This window comes from Passer domesticus, chromosome 34 (genome assembly GCF_036417665.1).
Source record: "Passer domesticus isolate bPasDom1 chromosome 34, bPasDom1.hap1, whole genome shotgun sequence".
Classification (NCBI taxonomy): Eukaryota; Metazoa; Chordata; class Aves; order Passeriformes; family Passeridae; genus Passer; species Passer domesticus.
In genome coordinates, this window is record NC_087507.1 from 941,355 (window position 1) to 956,408 (window position 15,054).

The 15,054-nt window shown below is 64.4% G+C and overlaps 1 protein-coding gene across 1 annotated transcript; it reads right to left on the bottom strand.

Annotated features, from left to right (window-relative positions):
• Positions 1–6,312: 6,312 nt before the first annotated feature.
• On the bottom strand, positions 6,313–15,054 carry EMC10 (ER membrane protein complex subunit 10). Its single transcript, XM_064402063.1, has 7 exons — positions 14,898–15,054; positions 14,133–14,190; positions 12,426–12,538; positions 11,627–11,731; positions 10,233–10,414; positions 8,925–9,018; positions 6,313–6,493 (listed from the first exon to the last, which is right to left on the bottom strand). Exons 1-7 carry the CDS (start codon positions 15,000–15,002, stop codon positions 6,320–6,322), a joined length of 831 nt encoding a protein of 276 aa, XP_064258133.1. The 5' UTR covers positions 15,003–15,054; the 3' UTR covers positions 6,313–6,319.

Genomic DNA, 15,054 nt, shown 5'->3' on the forward strand with positions numbered 1-15,054 from the left:
TGCCTGCCCCTCCCCCCCCATCCCCTCCCCCCCCCAGCGCCGCTGACCCCCGGGGGTGGGGGAGGGGGCAGAGCTGACCCCGTGACCTCTCCGGGCCCAAATTCAGCGTTTATTGCCCCGGGGGGGGGCCCGGGGGGGTCCCCGGGGGTCTCCAGGAGCCGCCGGGCGAAGGCCTGTTCCAGCTGGGGGAGGGGAGCGGGGGGTGAGACCCCCGAGAGACCCCCAGTCCCGGCCCCTCCCCCACCCCTGAGAGCCCCCGGACCCAGAATCCCAAAAAACAGCCCCAAAATCCACCCAAAAATCCCAAAAAAACAGCCCCAAAATCCACCCAAAAATCCCAAAAAACAGCCCCAAAATCCACCCAAAAATCCCAAAAAACAGCCCCAAAATCCACCCAGACACCCCAAAATCACCAAAAACACCCCAAAATCCCCAAAAAAACACCCCAAAATCACCAAAACCCCCCAAAATAACCAAAAACACCCCAAAATCCCAAAAAAACACCCCCAAATCCCCCCAAAATCCCCCCAAACACCCCAAAATCCCCAAAACCACCCCAAAATCCCCAAAAACACCCCAAAACCCACCCAAACACGCCCATCCCCCACCTCCAGCAGCAGCCCCTCCCCCCCCTCGGGGGGGCGGAGCTCCAGGGTCACGTGGTGCGGGGGGAGGGGCCCGAGCCCGGCCCGGTGCAGCCGCAGCTCTGGGGGGGGGAGGGGCGGGAGTCAGCGTGGGGGGAGGGGCGCGGGGTCACTCCGGCCCCCCCCCCCGATCCTCTCACGATGGTTCGGTCCCTGCCCCCCTCCCCCCAGCCGCCATTTTGGGCTCTCCCGGAAGTTGCACTTCCCCCACCGGAAGTTCCTCTCCCGCCCACCGGAAGCAGCTCGCTCCCAACAAAAGTCGCTCTCCCTTCCCGGAAGTTGTTCACTCGCCCCCGGAAGCTTCTTCCCTTCTACCGGAAGTTGCTTTCCCGTCCTCCCCCCAAAATTCCTCTCTCCCGCCCGGAAGTTTTCTCCCCTCCACCGGAAGTCACTCTCCCCACACCGGAAGCTGCCAAGCTGCCCATAGTTCCCTCCTAGGAGTGGCCCTCCCCCCCAAAAATCGCCCTCCCCTCCCCCGGAAGTAGCTGCCCCCCCACCGGAAGTGGCGCTCACCCTCCCGGAAGCGCTTGGCGTCGAAGGGCTGCAGCAGCGCCCCCTGCTGGAGCGGCCCGTGCGGCGCGTGCGGGCCCCGGACGGCGGCGGGGGGCGGGGCCGTGCCCGGGGCGCACGCGCAGGAAGAGCCCGCGGGGGGCGCTGCTGAGCAGCAGCTCCGGCCCCGCCCCCAGCGGCAGCACCAGCCGCGGCAGCGGCGGCGGCGGCGCCCCCCGGCGGCCCGGAGGACTCAGCAGGTACTCGCCGGGGGGCAGCGCCCCCTGCCAGGCCAGGGCGGGGGCCACGGCGCAGGCGCAGCAGCAGCGCCGCGCCGCCTGCGGGGGGCGGGGTCAGCGCGGGGGCGGGGCCAGCGCGGGGGCGGGGCTCCAAAATCCACCCAAACACCCTAAAATCCACCCAAAAAAACGCCAAAATCCCCCCAAACACCCCAAAATCCACTCAAACACCCCAAAATCCACCCAAACACCCCCAAAAACACCCCAAAATCCCAAAAAACACCCCAAAATCCCCCCAAACACCCCAAAATCCCCCCAAACACCCCAAAATCCACCCAAACACCCCAAAATCCACCCAAACACCCCCAAAATCCACCCCAAAGACCCCAAAATCGACCCAAACACCCCAAAATCCCCAAAATCCCCCCCCAAAATCCCCCCAAACACCCCCAAATCCTCCCAAACACCCCCAAATACCCCCCAAATCCCACCCAAAATCCCCCCAGACACCCCAAAAATCCCCCCAAACATGCCCAAAAACACCCCAAAATCCCCCAAAACACCCCAAAATCCACCCAAAATCCCTTCAAACACCCCAAAATCCCCCAAACACCCCAAAATCCCCCAAACACCCCAAAATCCACCCAAACACCCCCCAGGGACCCTTCAGGACCCCCCAGCTGCCTTTAGGGGCCCCCCCAAAACCCCTTGGGGACCCCCAGCTGCCCCCAGAACCCCTCCAGTGCCCCCCGGGCCCCCAAGTCCCGCTCGGCGCTGGGGGCGTGGCCGCGCCGCCATTGGCTCTCACCCTCGGCGGGGGGGGAGGGGCTCCGCGCTCTCCACCTCGATCCGCAGCGGGGGCGGAGCCGGGGGCGGGGCCTCTGCGGGAGGGGCGGGGTCAGTTGGCGGCCACGCCCCCAGGGCGACCCCCAGCGCCGCGATTGGCCCGGCCGTGCCCCGCCCCCCCTCTCACCGGGCTTCTCCTCATCCGGGGCTGCCTCGGGGGGCGGGGTCGGTGGGAGGGGCTCCGGCGGGCTCGGCCCCGCCTCCTTCTGGCTCTGCCGGCCCTTGGTTGGCCGGGGCTCTGTGGGGGCGGAGCTGGGGTGGTTAACGCGGGCTGGCCCCGCCCCCCATCGGCCCCTCCCCCGGTGCTGCTCTGGGGCTGCTCCCCAGCCCGGGGAGCCCCCAGACTCAACGCCCGCCTGGTTTGGGGCTCCCCCACACCCCGTCCCCTCCCGCCATATTGACCCCCACTTCCGGTGTTTCCCCCCCCCATTGAGGCCCCACTTCCGGTGTGTCCCCCCCAATATTCACTCCCCATTTCCGGTGTCGTCGCCCATAGTCACTCTCCCCAACCCCACTTCCGGTGTGTCCCGCCATATTCTGTCCCCACTTCGGTGTGTTCCCTCATATTCAGCCCCCATTTTCTTGTGTGTCACCCCCAATATTCACTCTCCATTCCCATTATGTCCCCCCATATTCAGTCCTCATTTCCGGTAGGTCACCCCATATTCAGTCCCCTCATCCCATTTCCAGTGTCCCATGATATTTAGTACCCTCACCCCCACTTCCGGTGTGCCCCCCCATATTCAGCCCCCACTTCCGATTTGTCCCCCCATATTCAGTCCCCATTTTCTGTGTGCCCCCCAATATTCACTCCCCATTTCCGGTGTCTTCCCCATAATCAGTGTCCCAAACCCTATTTCCGGTGTGTCCCCCCCATATTCATTCCCCTCACCCCATTTCCTGTGTGTCCCACAATATTCATTCTCCACTTCCGGTGTCTTTCCCCCCATCTTCAGTCCCCATTTTCTGTGTGTCCCCCCACCAATATTCACTCCCCATTTCCGGTGTCATCGCCCATAGTCACTCTCCCCAACCCCACTTCCGGTGTGTCCCCCCATATTCATTTCCCACACCCATTTCCGGTGTGTCCCCCCATATTCAGTCCCCCATTTCGGTGTGTCCCCCCATATTCACTCCCCTCACCCATTTCCTGTGTCCCCCCCGTTTGCTGTCCCCGTTGCCATGTCCCCGCTGCCGCTCCCGGTGCTCACCGCGGGCGGGCAGCACCCGGTACACGCGGTAGGGGCAGGGCCCGTCGGCGCGGCCCCGCGCCGGCAGCGCGCGGAACTCGGGGCTGCGGGCCAGGGCGCAGCGCAGCCCGCGTCTTCCAGCCCGCGGGGTCCGGGGGGTCCCCGGGCCGGAGCCGCCCCTTGTACTCCGCCCACGCCTGCCGGGAGAACGCAGTCGGGCCCACGCCCGCCTCGTTTGCATATCGCAGTCCCCACCCACCTGCTGTCCCGGCCCCGCCCCCGGACTGGCTCCCTCCCCCCAGAGGGGGCGTGGCTCAAGCTCCGCCTCCTCCCATTGGTTTGCCCTCCCATAGCCCCGCCCTCTTAGCTCCTCCCTCTTTCACGGCCCCTCCCTGGTTTAAGCTCTGCTCTCAGCCAGGCCCCGCCCATCACCTCACAGAGCCCCGCCCCTCATTTTGTGAATAGCCTGCCCCTCGTGAAGCCCGCCCCTCACTCTGCTGAGCCCCGCCCCTGCGCCTCCATAACCCCGGCCCCACCCTCGCATAGCCCCGCCCCCGGCTCGGCCCCTGACCCTGCATAGCCCTGCCCCTGGATGTGCATAGCCCCGCCCCCAGCCCCACAGACCCCGCCCTCACCCTGCAGAGCGCCGCCCCTCAGGTCCATAGCCCCGCCCCGGCCCCGCCCTGACCCTGCAGAGCGCCGCCCCCGGCCCCTCGCGGCCCCGCCCCTCACCTGTGCAAAGCCCCGCCCCTCACTCCATAGCCCCGCCCTTACTTTGCATAGCCCCCGCCCCTCACTGTGCAAAGCCCCGCCCTGACCCTGCAGAGCGCCGCCCCCGGCCCCTCGCGGCCCCGCCCCTCACTCCATAGCCCCGCCCCTTACTTTGCATAGCCCCGCCCCTCACTGTGCAAAGCCCCGCCCTGACCCTGCAGAGCGCCGCCCCCCGGCCCCTCGCGGCCCCGCCCCTCACTCCATAGCCCCGCCCTTACTTTGCATAGCCCCGCCCCTCACTGTGCAAAGCCCCGCCCTGACCCTGCAGAGCGCCGCCCCCGGCCCCTCGCGCGCCGCGCTCCTGCCGCCGTGCTCCCACGGGATCCGCAGCGCCGTCCGCGCCGCGTCGTCCCAGCGCAGCCCCGGGAAGCGCCCGCTCTGCAGCTGCGCCAGCAGCCACGGCCGCAGCCGCCGCGGGCCGCCCTCCGCCATGGCCGACACGGGGGAGAGAGGGGGCTGAGAGAGAGAGGGGACAGCGGGGAGAGGGGAGAGAGGGAGAGAGGAGGGAGTGGGGCCCGGGCCGGGCCGGGCTGGGCTGGGGGAGCCGGGGAGAGCTCAGGGAGCTGGGCTGGGGGAGCCGGGCCGGGCTGAGGGAGCTGGGCCGGGCCCGGGCTGAAGGAGCCGGGCCGGGCCGGGGGAGCCGGGCTGGGGGAGCCGGGCCGGCTGGGCTAGGGGAGCCGGGCTGGGCCTGAGGGAGCCGGGCCGGGCCGGGCTGAGGGAGCCGGGCTGGGGGAGCCGGGCCGGGCTGGGCTGGGGGAGCGCGGCTGGGCTGAGGGAGCCGGGCCGGGCCGGGCTGAGGGAGCCGGGCTGGGGGAGCCGGGCCGGGCTGGGGGAGCCGGGCTGAGGGAGCCGGGCCGGGCTGAGGGAGCCGGGCCGGGCTGAGGGAGCCGGGCCGGGCTGAGGGAGCCGGGCTGGGGCTGGGCTGGGCTGGGCCGGGCTGGGGAAACCGGGCCGAGGCGCCGCTTCCGGGAATCGACGTCACCGCGACGGCCACGTGATCTCCGCCGCCAATCAGCGGGCGGCCGCGCGGCACCGCCCCCGGGTGAAAGGTCGCGTCAGCACCGTGCGGTATTTGCATAAAGGGGGCGTGGTTAGAGTTCGCGGTATCGCTGTATTTGCATAAAGGGGGCGTGGTTAGAGTTCACGCTATGGCTCTGGTTTTGCATAATGGGCGTGGTTATGGCTCGTATGGCCCCGCCCGCTTCTAAATCTGCATAAATGGGCGTGGCTAAAGCTCATGGTATATACTGTATTTGCATAGAGGGGGCGTGGTTACAGCTCACGGTGTCTGTGCTATTTCCATAAAGGGGTGTGTTTATAGTGCATGACACCGCCTTATTTGCATAAAGGGGCGTGGCTCTGGCGCTCAGCACCGGCTTTTGTATTTGCATAGAGGCGTTTCATCTCGCATTTGCATAATGGGGCGTGGTCGTTCTTGCAAGCCCCGCCCCCTCACCCCAATTCCCCTCCTGGGGCCCCCCAAGGACCGCGCCGAGGGTTTGGGGACCCCCGGGACCCCCGGGAGGGTTCCGCGGACACGGACGGGGGGCACCCAGAGTGGGGGGGTCAGGGATTTGGGGTCTGACACAGATTTTGGGGTCTCACACCCCACATTTGGGGTCTGACACCCAGATTTGGGGGTCCCACACAGATTTTGGGGGTCTCAGATTTGGGGTCTCACACCCACATTTGGGGTCTCAGATTTGGGGTCTCACATCCCCATTTGGGGTCTCACACAGATTTTGGGGTCTCACACAGAGGTTTTCGGGGGTCTCACACCCGACATGTGGGGTCTCAGATCCAGTTGGGGTCTCACATAGAGGTTTTTGGGGTGTCACACATATTGGGGTCTCATACCCACATTTGGGGTCTCACACAGAGGTTTTTGGGGTCTGCCACCCAGATTTTGGGGTCTCACACAGATTTGGGGTCTCACACCCACATTTGGGGTCTCACACAGATTTGGGGTCTCACACCCACATTTGGGGTCTCACACAGATTTGGGGTCTCAACAGATTTTGGGGTCTCACACAGATTTTGGGGTCTCACACAGATTTGGGGTCTCACACCCACATTTGGGGTCTCACACAGATTTGGGGTCTCACACCCACATTTGGGGGTCTCACACAGATTTGGGGTCTCACACGGTTTTATTGCCCATGCCCCGTCCTGGGGGGTCGGGGGGTGATTTGGGGGGGGTCTCACCTGACCCCCCGCCCCCCCCCCCGCCCCCCGCGCCCCCCCCCTGCGCCCCCCCGGCGTCGGGGGCTCCGGACATCATGAGGAAGAGCACGATGGGGATGATGTACATCCACTGCGGGGAGAGCGCGGGCTCAGCCCAGAACCAGCCCAAACTACCCCCAAAACCAGCCCAAATTACCCCAAAACCAGCCCCAAATTACCCCCAAAACCCGCCCAAACTACCCCAAAACCAGCCCAAATTACCCCAAAACCAGCCCAAATTACCCCCCAAACCCAGCCCAAATTACCCCAAACCAGCCCAAATTACCCCAAAGCCAGCCCAGATCAGCCCAGATCAGCCAAAACCAGCCCAAATTACCCCAAAACCAGCCCAAATTACCCCAAAACCAGCCCAGATCAGCCAGATCAGCCAAAATCAGCCCAAATTACCCCAAAACCAGCCCAAATTACCCCAAAATCAGCCCCAGATCAGCCCAAAACCAGCCCAGACCAGCCAAATCCACCCCAGATCACCCCAAATCCACCCCCATGAACAGCCAAATCACCCCAAAATCATCCCCAGATCATCCCCAAATCCACCCCAACATCAGCCCAAATCAGCCCAGATCAGCCGAATTACCCCCAAATCAGCCCAAATTACCCCAAAACCAGCCCCAGATCCCCCCAAAATCACCCAAATCACCCCAAAATCAGCCCAAAATCTACCCTTCACTCCAAAATTACCCCAAAATCAGCCCAGATCAGCCCAAATCACCCCAAAACCAGCCCAAATTACCCTAAAAACAGCCCAAATTTCCCCCAAAACAGCCCAAATTACCCCAAAATCACCCCAAATCACCCAAAATCCACCCCTACATCAGCCCAGATCAGCCCAAATCACCCCAAATCAGCCCAAACCCACGCCAAAATCAGCCCAGATCACCCAAATTACCCAAAATCAACCCAGATCACCCCAAATCCACCCCAATATCAGCCCAGATCAACTCGAATCAACCCAGATCCACCCCAAAACCAGCACAAACCACCCCAAACCCAGCCGAAATAACCCAAAATCCACCCAAAGTCAGCCCCACTTCTCCCCCCCAAATTCACCAGAAAATCACCCCAGAATCAGCCCAAACCAACCTAAAATCATCCCAAAATCACCCTAAAATCTACCCCACATCGACCCCAAAATCAGCCCTAAATTCACCCCAAAATCACCCCCCAAAATACCCCAAAATCAGCCCTAAATCCACCCCAAAATACCCCAAAATCAGCCCTAAATCCACCCCAAAATCACTCAAAAATCCACCCACAATTTGGGCAGCAATTCACCCCAAAATCACTGAAATTCACCACAAATCACCCCAAAATCTGCCCAAATCACCACAAAATGCACACAAAAATCCACCCCAAAATACACCCCAAATCACCCCAAAATCCACCCCAAGAATGGTGGAAATGGGGGGGTCACCCCAAAATCACCCCCAAAGTGGGGGGGGTCACCCCAAAATCCCAATCCCGGGAGGTGGGGGGAGAGTTTGGGGGGTCTGGGTGATTTTTTGGGGGTCCCAGGTGCTTTTTAGGGTGTCCCAGGTCGTTCTTGGGGTGTCCCAAGTGGATTTTGGGGTGTCCCAGATGATTTTTTGGGGTTCCCAGGTGGTTTTGAGTGTGTTTTTGGGGTGTCTGGGTGAGTTTTTGGGGTTCCCAGGTGATTTTTGGGTGGTCCCAGGTGGATTTTGGGGATCCCAGGTGATATTTTGGGGTGTCCCAGGTAATTTTTGGGGTGTCTGGGTGGGTTTTTGGGGTGTCTGGGTGGGTTTTTGGGGGGTCCCAGGTGTTTTGGGGGGGTCTGGGTGATTTCTTGGGGTTCCCAGGTGTTTTTGGGGGTGTCCCAGGTGTTTTTTAGGGTGTCCCAGGTGATTTTTGGGGTTCCCAGGTGGTTCTTGGGGTGTCCCAAGTGGATTTTGGGGTGTCCCAGGTGATTTTCGGGTGGGTTTTTAGGGTGTCTGGATGGGTTTTTGGGGTCCCAGCTGGATTTTGAGGTGTCTGGGTGGGTTTTTGGGGTGTCCCAGGTTGGTTTTGGGGTGTCCCAGGTGGTATTTTGGGGTTCCCAGGTGGATTTTTGGGGTATCTGGGGGGTTTTGGGGGTCGCAGGTGATATTTTAGGGTGTGCTAGGTGATATTTTGGGGTGTCCCAGGTGACTTTGGTGTCCCAGGTGGTTTTGGGTGGATTTTTGGGGTGTCCCAGGTGATATTTTGGGGTGTCCCAGGTGATATTTTGGGATTCCCATGTGGATTTCGGGGTGCCCCAGGTCGATTTTGGGTGGCTTTTGGGGGTCCCAGATGTTTTTTGGGGATTTTGGAATCCCAGCTGTTTTTGGGGTGGGTTTTTGGGGTCCCAGGTGATTTTGGGGTGGGTTTTTGGGGTGTCTGGGGGGGTTTTGGGGTGCCTGGGGGAGGTTTGGGTGGGTTTTTGGGTTTCCCATGTGGATTTTGGGGTTCCCAGGTGTTTTTGGGGTGTGGTTTTGGGGTGTCTGGGGGTTTTTGGGGTCCCTCACGTATTTGGCAAAGAAGGATTTCTGCTCCTGGGGGTTCCGGGCGCGCTGGGCCTGCTCCTGCTCCAGGTGCCGGATGAAGGCGGCGGTCTCGGGGCTGGGGACAGGGGACAGGGGACATTGGGGACACTGGGGACACTGGGGGCATTGGGGACATTGGGGACACTGGGGACACTGGGGACACTGGGGTCACGGGACATTGGGGACATGGGGAGGGGACACAGGGGGTCCCAGTGTCCCTCCCACCGTGTCCCCTGGTGTCCCCCATTGTCCCCACAGTGTCCCCAGGTCCCTGTCACTCACGTGGCAGCAGAGCCACCAAGGGGTTGGGGACACCCAGGTCAGTGTCCCCCGTGTCCCTGTGTCCCCATGTCCCCCCACATCCCCCCATGTCCCCATGTCCCCCTGTCCCCCCACATGCCCCCATGTCCCCAAGTCACTCAAGTGTTTGGGACTCCCAGGTCAATGTCCCCCACTGTGTCCCCACGTCCCCCATGTCCCATGTCCCCGTTTCCCCATGTCCCCACCAGGTCCCCCTGTCCCCATGTCCCACCTCTGTCTCCATGTCCCCATGTCCCTCACATTCCCCCCCATATCCCATGTCCCCTGTGTCCCCCCATGTCCCCATGTCCCCCTTATCCCCCCATGTCCCCACCTCCCCATGTCATCCCTGTCCCCCCACGTCCCCTGTCCCCATGTCCTCCCATGTCACCCCCCTCCCCTTGTCCCCCGCATGTCCCCCTGTCCCCACATGCCCCCTGTCCCCCTGTCCCCCCATATCCTCCTGTCCCTGTATCCCTCCTTGTCCCCCCATCCCCATCCCCGTCCCCATCCCCTGTCCCCCTGTCCCCATCTCCTGTCCCTGTCCCTGTCCCTGTCCCCCCATCCCCCATCCCCGTCCCTGCCCCCCTGTCCCTGTGTCCCCGTCCCTGTCCCCATCCCTGTCCCCATCCCTGTCCCCCTGTCCCCATCCCTGTCCCCATCCCTGTCCCCCTGTCCCCATCCCTGCCCCCCTGTCCCTGTCCCTGTCCCTCTCTGTGTCCGCATCCCTGTCCCTCTCTGTGTCCCCGTCCCTGTCCCCATCCCTGTCCCCCCGTCCCCATCCCTGTCCCCCTGTCCCCATCCCTGTCCCCCTGTCCCCATCCCTGTCCCCCTGTCCCCGTCCCCATCCCTGTCCCCCTGTCCCCATCCCTGTCCCCATCCCTGTCCCCCTGTCCCCGTCCCTGTCCCCCTGTCCCCATCCCTGTCCCCCTGTCCCTGTCCCCATCCCCATCCCTGTCCCCCTGTCCCCGTCCCCGTCCCGTCCCTCACGTGGCGGCGGGCAGGGGCTGTCTCAGTGCCACCGAGGTGTTGAAGAGCTCCAGGTGCCCGTCCTCCACCCAGGTGCCCCGGCAGGTGCCCGGCGCTGCCACCACGCCCAGGGCCACCACGTGCCCGGCCACGTCCAGGTGCAGGGACAGCTGGTCCGACAGGTGGGACTCCAGCAGGGCACACTGGGGACACGGCGACACGTGAGGGGACGTCAAGGGGCACGGGGACACGAGGGGACACGGGGACACGTGAGGGGACATAAATGGACACGGGGACATGGGAGGACAGGGGGACACGTGAGGGGACACGGGGACACGTGAGGGGACAGGGGGACACGGGGACATGGGAGGACATGGGGACACAGGGACACGGGGACGTGTGAGGGGACACGGGGACATGGCGACATGGGGGGACATGAGGGGACATGGGGACACAGGGACATGAGGGGACACGGGGACATGGGGGAACATGGGAACATGTGAGGGGACAGGGGGACATGGGGACATGGGGGGACATAAAGGGACACAGGGACATGGGGGGACACAGGCACATGGGGATATGTGAGGCGACATAAAGGGACACAGGGACATGGGGACATGTGAGGGGACGTGTGAGGGGACACGGGGACATGGGGACATGGGGGGACATGAGGGGACATGGGGACACAGGGACATGGAGACATGTGAGGGGACGGGGACACAGGGACGTGAGGGGACACAGGGACATGTGAGGGGACATAAAGGGACACGGGAACATGGGGGGACATGGGGACATGTGAGGGGACAGGGACACAGGGACACGAGGGGACACAGGCACATGGGGACATGGGGACATGAGGGGACAGAGATATGGGGACAGGGACATGGGGACATAGGGACACAGGGACATGGGGACATGTGAGGGGACGTGTGAGGGGACACGGGGACACGTGAGGGGCCAGGGGGACGCGGTGATGGTGGCACAAGGAGCCATGAGGGGACAGCGGGATAGAGGGGACAGGGACATGGGGACATGGGTGACAGTGACACAGGGGACACAAGGACATGGGGTGATGGTGGCACAGGGGGGCATGAGGGGACAGGGGCACAGGGTGAGGGCACTGAGGGGACAGTGGGGGACGAGCAGGGTGACAGGGCATGGGGGGACACGGGGGGACACAGGGGGGACAGGGCGGGACACGGGGAGGGTGACAGGGTGTGGGGGGATGCAGGGAGGACAAGGGGCAGGAGGACCCCAGGGTGTCCCAGGTGTCCCCAGGTGTCCCCAGGGTGTCCCAGGTGTCCCCAGGGTGTCCCAGGTGTCCCCAGGTGTCCCCAGGGTGTCCCAGGTGTCCCCAGGGTGTCCCAGGTGTCCCCAGGTGTCCCCAGGGTGTCCCAGGTGTCCCCGTCACTCACCGCCCTCACGAAGGAGGTGACAAACTCGGTGTCCCCCTCCTCACCAGGGCCCAGGGGCCTGCGGGGGACCCGCACCCGGTACAGCCCGTCCCGTGCTGCCACCTCCTGTGGGGACAGTGCCACCTCAGTGCCACCTCAGTGTCACCCAGTGTCACTGCTGTGTCACCTCAGTGTCACTGCTGTGTCACCCAGTGTCACCCTGAACCCTCCACCCCCCCCTGACCCACACCCGGGTACAGCCCGTCCCGTGCTGCCACCTCCTGTGGGGACAGTGCCACCTCAGTGCCACCTCAGTGTCACCACGGTGTCACCACGGTGTCACCTCAGTGTCATCCAGAATCACCCAGCGTTCCCCTATTTTCACCCCCATGTCCCCGTGTCCCCGTGTCCCCCCAGTGCCCCACTCTGTTCCTGCCCTGTCCCCTGCTGTCCCCCTTTGTGTCCCCCCATGTCCCCCTTCCATCCCCGCACTGTTCCCGCTGTGTCCCCCCGGGTCCCCTCTCTGTCCCCCCATGTCCCTGGTGTTGTCCCCTCCGTCCCCATGTCACCTCCATGTCCCCCCTGTCCCCCTGTGTCCCCCCGTGTCCTCCATCCCCGTGTCCCTCACCCTCAGCCGCACTCTCTCCTCCTCCCCATGTCCCCGTGTCCCTGTCCCCTGTCCCTTGTGTCCCCGTGTCCCTCACCCTGAGCCGCGCTCTCTCCTCCTCCCGGTGTCCCCATCCCTGTCCCCGTGTCCCCGTGTCCCTGTCCCCGTGTCCCTGTCCCCGTGTCCCTGTCCCCATGTCCCCGTGTCCCTCACCCTGAGCCGCGCTCTCTCCTCCTCCCCCAGCGGTTTCTGGCTCAGCGCCAGCGCGGGCTCGGGGCCCCAGCTCAGGGACAGAGAGCCCCGGCGGCGGAACCGCGGCGTGTCATCTGTGGGACAGGGACAGGGACAGGGACAGGGACAGGGATACAGGGACAGGGACAGGGACAGGGACAGGGACAGGGACAGGGGATAGGGACAGGGATACAGGGACAGGGACAGGGACAGGGACAGGGACAGGGACAGGGGATAGGGACAGGGACAGGGACAGGGATACGGGGACGGGGACAGGGACAGGGACAGGGACAGGGACAGGGACAGGGACGGGGACAGGGACAGGGACAGGGACAGGGACAGGGATACGGGGACGGGGACAGGGACGGGGACAGGGATACGGGGACGGGGACAGGGACAGGGACAGGGACAGGGACAGGGACAGGGACGGGGACAGGGATACGGGGACGGGGACAGGGACAGGGACAGGGACAGGGACAGGGACGGGGACAGGGATACGGGGACGGGGACAGGGACAGGGATGGGGACAGGGACAGGGACGGGGACAGGGATGGGGACAGGGACAGGGACAGGGACAGGGACAGGGACGGGGACAGGGAGAGGGACAGGGATACTACAGGGACAGGGACAGGGACAGGGACAGGGACAGGGACAGGGACAGGGACAGGGAGAGGGACAGGGACAGGGATGGGGACAGGGGTGGGGACAGGGACAGGGACAGGGACAGGGACAGGGACAGGGACAGGGACAGGGACAGGGACGGGGACAGGGACAGGGATACGGGGACGGGGACAGGGGACAGGGACAGGGACAGGGATGGGGACAGGGACAGGGATACGGGGACGGGGATGGGGACAGGGACAGGGACAGGGAGAGGGATGGGGACACGGGGACAGGGATGGGGACAGGGGGACAGGGGGACAGGGGGACAGAGGGACAGGGACACGGGGACAGGACAGGGATGGGGACAGGGGGACACGGGGACAGGACAGGGACAGGGATGGGGACAGGGATGGGGACAGGGACAAGAACAGGGGCACAGGGACAGGGACACGGGATGGGGAGAGGGACAGAGGACAGGAACACGGGACAAGGACAGGGACGGGGGAGAGTGACAGGGGACAGGGGACAGAGGAGAGGGGACAGGGGAACATTGGAACATGCTGCTGGCACCTGGGACAGCCCAGGCCCCCTGCCCCAGGTGCCATCCCTGTGCCCCCAGTGCCACCTCCAGCCCAGTGTCCCCAGTGCCACCCCTCTCCCATGTCCCCATGTTCTCAGTGCCACCTCTCTCCCCATGTCCCCAGTGTCATCCCCATGTCCCCACTGCCACCCTCAGCCCGGTGTCCCCAGTGCCACCCCTCTCCTGTGCCCTCAGTGCCACTCCCACATCCCCAGTGCCACCTCCATGTCCCCATCCTGTCACCCAGCTCAGTGTCCCCATGTCCTCCATGCCCCATGTCCCTGTCCCAATGTCCCCAATGTCCCAAATGTCCCAAATCCCCCAGTGTCCCCAGTGTCCCCTCAGTGTCCCCAGTGTCCCCAATCCCCCCAGTGTCCCCAATGCCCCCAATGTCCCCAGTGTCCCCAATCCCCCAATGTCCCCAGTGTCCCCAATGTCCCCATGTCCCCAATGTCCCCAGTGTCCTCAATCTCCCCAGTGTCCCCTCAGTGCCCCCTGTCCCTCACCCAGCTCGAAGGAGTGCTCCAGGCTCAGGCTCACCCGGCAGCTCTCGGTGTCACCGGCCTGGGGGGGACACGAGGGGACACGGGGTGGCACCGGGACAGGGACACGGGGTGGGGGACACGGGGTGGCACCGGGGGACAGCCCGGGGCGGGCTCCCCGCGGGCCTCATGAATATTAATGACCAGCCCCGCGCCCTCATTAACGCCAATGAGGCTCCGCAGCCGCAACCCCCTCATGAATATTAATCACCTGCCGGGAGCCAGAACCGCCCCTCATTAGCATTAATGAGGTGGAACCGGCAGGCTCATTAATTTGAACCCGAACCTCATTAATATTCATGAGGGCATCACACGGCCCGCCCCTCCCGGGTACGGGGCTGTTGTTAACAAGCCCCTAATTAATATTAATGAGAGCAGCCCGCGGCCCCCGCCCCTCGGGGATCCCGGCATTTACACGCCCCCTAATGAATATTAATGAAGGAAAACGACGGCCGCCATTGGTTTATACAGCCCCTCATGAATATTAATGAGGACGAACACGCCCCGAGGGAACACGGGCTCTATTGGCGGTCACGCCCCCTAATTAATATTAATGAGCCCATCCTGCCCGGGGCCCTGATGAACACCGAGTACCGGGTACCGGGCACCGAGCACCGGGCACTGGGCACCGGCTGCTGTCCCCGCACCCGAGGCCGCTCCCCCGGGGATCCCGGTACCCGGAGCCGCCCCAGCAGAGCCCCCCGGTGCTCCCGAGCCCCCCGTGCTCACCCTGGCTCCGGTGCCGGTGCCGGTTCCCCCCCGGCAGAGCCCCCCGGCCCGGCCCAGCGCCGCCCCCGCCGCCAGCAGCGCCAGCAGCGGCCACGGCGCCGCCATCTTGGAGCGCGGGGCACGGCGGGAACGGGGCGGGGCCAGCGCGGGGGGCGGG

Coding starts and splice junctions, on each gene's coding strand:
- EMC10 (XM_064402063.1), bottom strand. CDS start 15,002: ATGGCGGCGCCGTGGCCGCTGCTGGCGCTGCTGGCGGCGGGGGCGGCG. Junction 10,415..11,626: donor TCACCTCCTTCGTGAGGGCG/GTGAGTGACGGG, acceptor CCGTGTCCCCAG/TGTGCCCTGCTGGAGTCCCA. Junction 6,494..8,924: donor AATCCTTCTTTGCCAAATAC/GTGAGGGACCCC, acceptor CTCTCCCCGCAG/TGGATGTACATCATCCCCAT.